This window comes from Lucilia sericata, unplaced genomic scaffold (assembly GCF_015586225.1).
Source record: "Lucilia sericata isolate MDLA Ls3-8-SP2 unplaced genomic scaffold, ASM1558622v1 Contig001634F_arrow, whole genome shotgun sequence".
Lineage (NCBI taxonomy): Eukaryota > Metazoa > Arthropoda > Insecta > Diptera > Calliphoridae > Lucilia > Lucilia sericata.
In genome coordinates, this window is record NW_023995548.1 from 7,995 (window position 1) to 10,873 (window position 2,879).

General features: G+C 31.6%; 1 protein-coding gene across 1 annotated transcript; it reads right to left on the bottom strand.

Moving 5' to 3' along the window:
* Positions 1-250: 250 nt before the first annotated feature.
* Positions 251-1,797, bottom strand: LOC119612229 (odorant receptor 45a-like). The gene is made up of 5 exons (XM_037967983.1): positions 1,478-1,797; positions 1,230-1,403; positions 608-1,055; positions 379-534; positions 251-313 (listed from the first exon to the last, which is right to left on the bottom strand). Exons 1-5 carry the CDS (start codon positions 1,795-1,797, stop codon positions 251-253), a joined length of 1,161 nt encoding a protein of 386 aa, XP_037823911.1.
* Positions 1,798-2,879: the final 1,082 nt, after the last annotated feature.

Genomic DNA, 2,879 nt, shown 5'->3' on the forward strand with positions numbered 1-2,879 from the left:
TAGACAGATAGATAGACAGATAGATAGACAGATAGATAGACAGACAGACAGACAGACAGACAGACAGATAGACAGACAGATAGACAGACATAGCTTAATCGACTCCGCTATATATAAGGACTCGAAATATGTTGTACGATATAAAGATAATTAAAATTTTACAATAAAATTTAAGTTTTATGTACAATTTGCATAATTTCATAAATTACAAACGATATACTAAAAACATTTATGTTATCAATACATTTCTTTAATCTTGATTTTCATCCAATGTCTTCAAAGCCGCTATCAACGACCAGGCGGTTTTAAAAACCTATAAAAAAAATTAAAATATCATGAAATATTTTGCAAATTTATTTAAAATTTCAAATAAAATACCCATAAATACAAACTTAAATCCACCTCAAAGAAGGCACACTTAATATTAATCGATTTTTGAGAACGCATCAATGCGACAAAAAGTAAATTCTTATAACTTGCACATACATTTGACCAGTCAAATGTACAATAGATGACAGTCGCTACATGGGCGCTCTTTTTGGAATAGAGTAAAGAGAGAGTAAAAAAATTAAAAATCAAATTTTACATAATTAACTTAACAACTTACCTCATCCCTTACACGCTGACCATTGTAGCAATACAATATCAATTGTAAGGCCACAGCCGCTAAAAATAAACATTTATAGGCCACTTCACCCATTGAATCGCTGGGACGACTAACACGAAACACTAAACTACAGATTTCGATACAAACAATGGTGAATTTTAGGAAAATCATTTCGCTATAGACACGATTTAGGTGCTCGGCTAATTGTAAGGTTTGACAATGATATTTTATAATGGATTTAATAATTTGTTTTCGATCTGTGTTATATATGAGAGCCGTCTTTTTAAAGCGATATCCTATGATATGAAATTGAGCCACCACATTGCTGACAAACCAAGAGAATAACGTATCAATCGCCAGAGATACTACGCATACATAGTAAACGGTAAAAATATTCAATATATATAGCAGTGAGTAGTCCGCTAAGAGTGAGATGTTCCAAAAGTAGCTGGATATTAAGAAAAAGAGATTAATTGTTTAAAAAACGATTGAAAAATAATAGCTAAAACTAACTATTTTCAAGAACTCTTTACCCAACTACCTACCAGTAATGAGTCAAGTAACTAGTAGTCTATTACTATTCCTTTCTCTTTACGACTTTACCATAAACTTCAAAACTTACGTTGCCTTATTTGGTGGTTGTAAAACAACTTCTTGTCGTGTCAAATATATATAAATAGCATTTAAAATCGGATGTAAAAGAGCCGAACTTCCAGAAGTTATAACTAATCTTAAATACAAGGAACAGAGAAAATTATCCTTGGCATTTTCACGTTCCACAATTTTCAATTCTTCATATTAGCTAAAGAAAAAAAAAACAAACAGAAACAATTCATAATAATTAACCAGAATATAACATAAACTCCCGAACCCTTACCCCTTATATTCAACTTATGGATTTGTTGTATCAAAGGCAATATTTCCTTAGCCTTCCGCAGGAATATCATCATTTTACATAAACACAATACTAGCTGACACAAGAGTGGAAACGAATCTGTTAATTCTTCAAAATCAGTCAAATGCATAGAGGCAAAATGGATCACAAGGATTAAATGAAAACCGGAAAATGCTATTAAACTATATAAAATTATAGGATTTTTTATTAGATGTTTCCGTGTTTTACTCATGATATCTATGCCCACGATGGCAAAAGTTAATTTTTGTACAAAAAAATAACGTGTGGAAATCATTTTGTACTTTTTATTTGCAAAATATAAAGCGCAAATAATTTGCTTTATAAGTTCGCTTGTTATGTTTGGGTAATACTAAAATGGGTTTGGTATTTGTTTTGGCAATGAGTAAACAATTTAAATAGGGAGATATTTTACTTTAAAATTTGCCTTATTGAGGGCCCTATAATGGTGTTCTGCTAATTATAGACCTAACAAGTAAAGTTTAGTTTAGTGGACATCAAATATGTTATGCCCACCATTAAAACATGTGATTTAAAGTTAATTTTCTAACGCGGTTCTATAGGTGGCCTCAACTCGACCCATTAAGGAGAGTTGAAGTTAACATGTTCGTTTTTTGTTGAATTTTAATATCAACTGAAGTTAGTTGTATAAAATGTGTTAAATGTAGATGTTAAAATTTTCCAATATAAATGAATTTTAGTAACTAAATCATATGGAATATGCCACGCCCATCATATTTGGTACTTCCATGTCCTAATTTCACAATTATAATCACACAACTATATAATATATCGCATTAAATTTGATGACTCTAGTTGTTTTAGTAACCTAGATATATATGAATTTTCACATAAAATTTATATGAGATCTGTCACGCCCATTATCAATATTACGCCCATTTTGCCCACAAACTGTTCATATGTTGATGTCAAAGTTGAGTGTGAAAAATTTGAGAACTCTAGCTATTATAGTTTACCAGATATATGCATTTTAGTATTTGATTATTGTGGGAGTTGCCACGCCCACTAATGCTAAACTGAACATTTCTTAACCAAAAGGTTTTTACGCATATCAAAGTTGACACGATAGTACTCTAGCTGTTATAATTTCCCAGTTATACCAATTTTAGTATTTGACTAATATGTGAGATGCCACGCCTGCTAATTCTACCCCGCCCATTTTGGTCTATGTGCTTAACGTGAACACCTGCCTTAACGACTTTATTTCACGTTAGTTTTTTTCCATCCACTGGATAGACTTAAGAATGGTCTACCACACATCCCCGAGTGACTACGATGATGGCAATTTTGTTGAAGTATTCGAGCTATCTAATATCTTGCCAAGTGATCATATTGCGG

What these genes read in the sequence shown, in the direction of transcription:
- LOC119612229 (XM_037967983.1), bottom strand. Translation starts at nt 1,797, where the DNA reads ATGATTTCCACACGTTATTTTTTTGTACAAAAATTAACTTTTGCCATC. An exon ending in TTGAATATAAGGGGTAAGGG is followed by an intron (nt 1,404 to 1,477) that starts TTCGGGAGTTTA and finishes CTTTAGCTAATA; the next exon opens with TGAAGAATTGAAAATTGTGG. An exon ending in GTCAGCGTGTAAGGGATGAG is followed by an intron (nt 535 to 607) that starts GTAAGTTGTTAA and finishes TATTCCAAAAAG; the next exon opens with AGCGCCCATGTAGCGACTGT.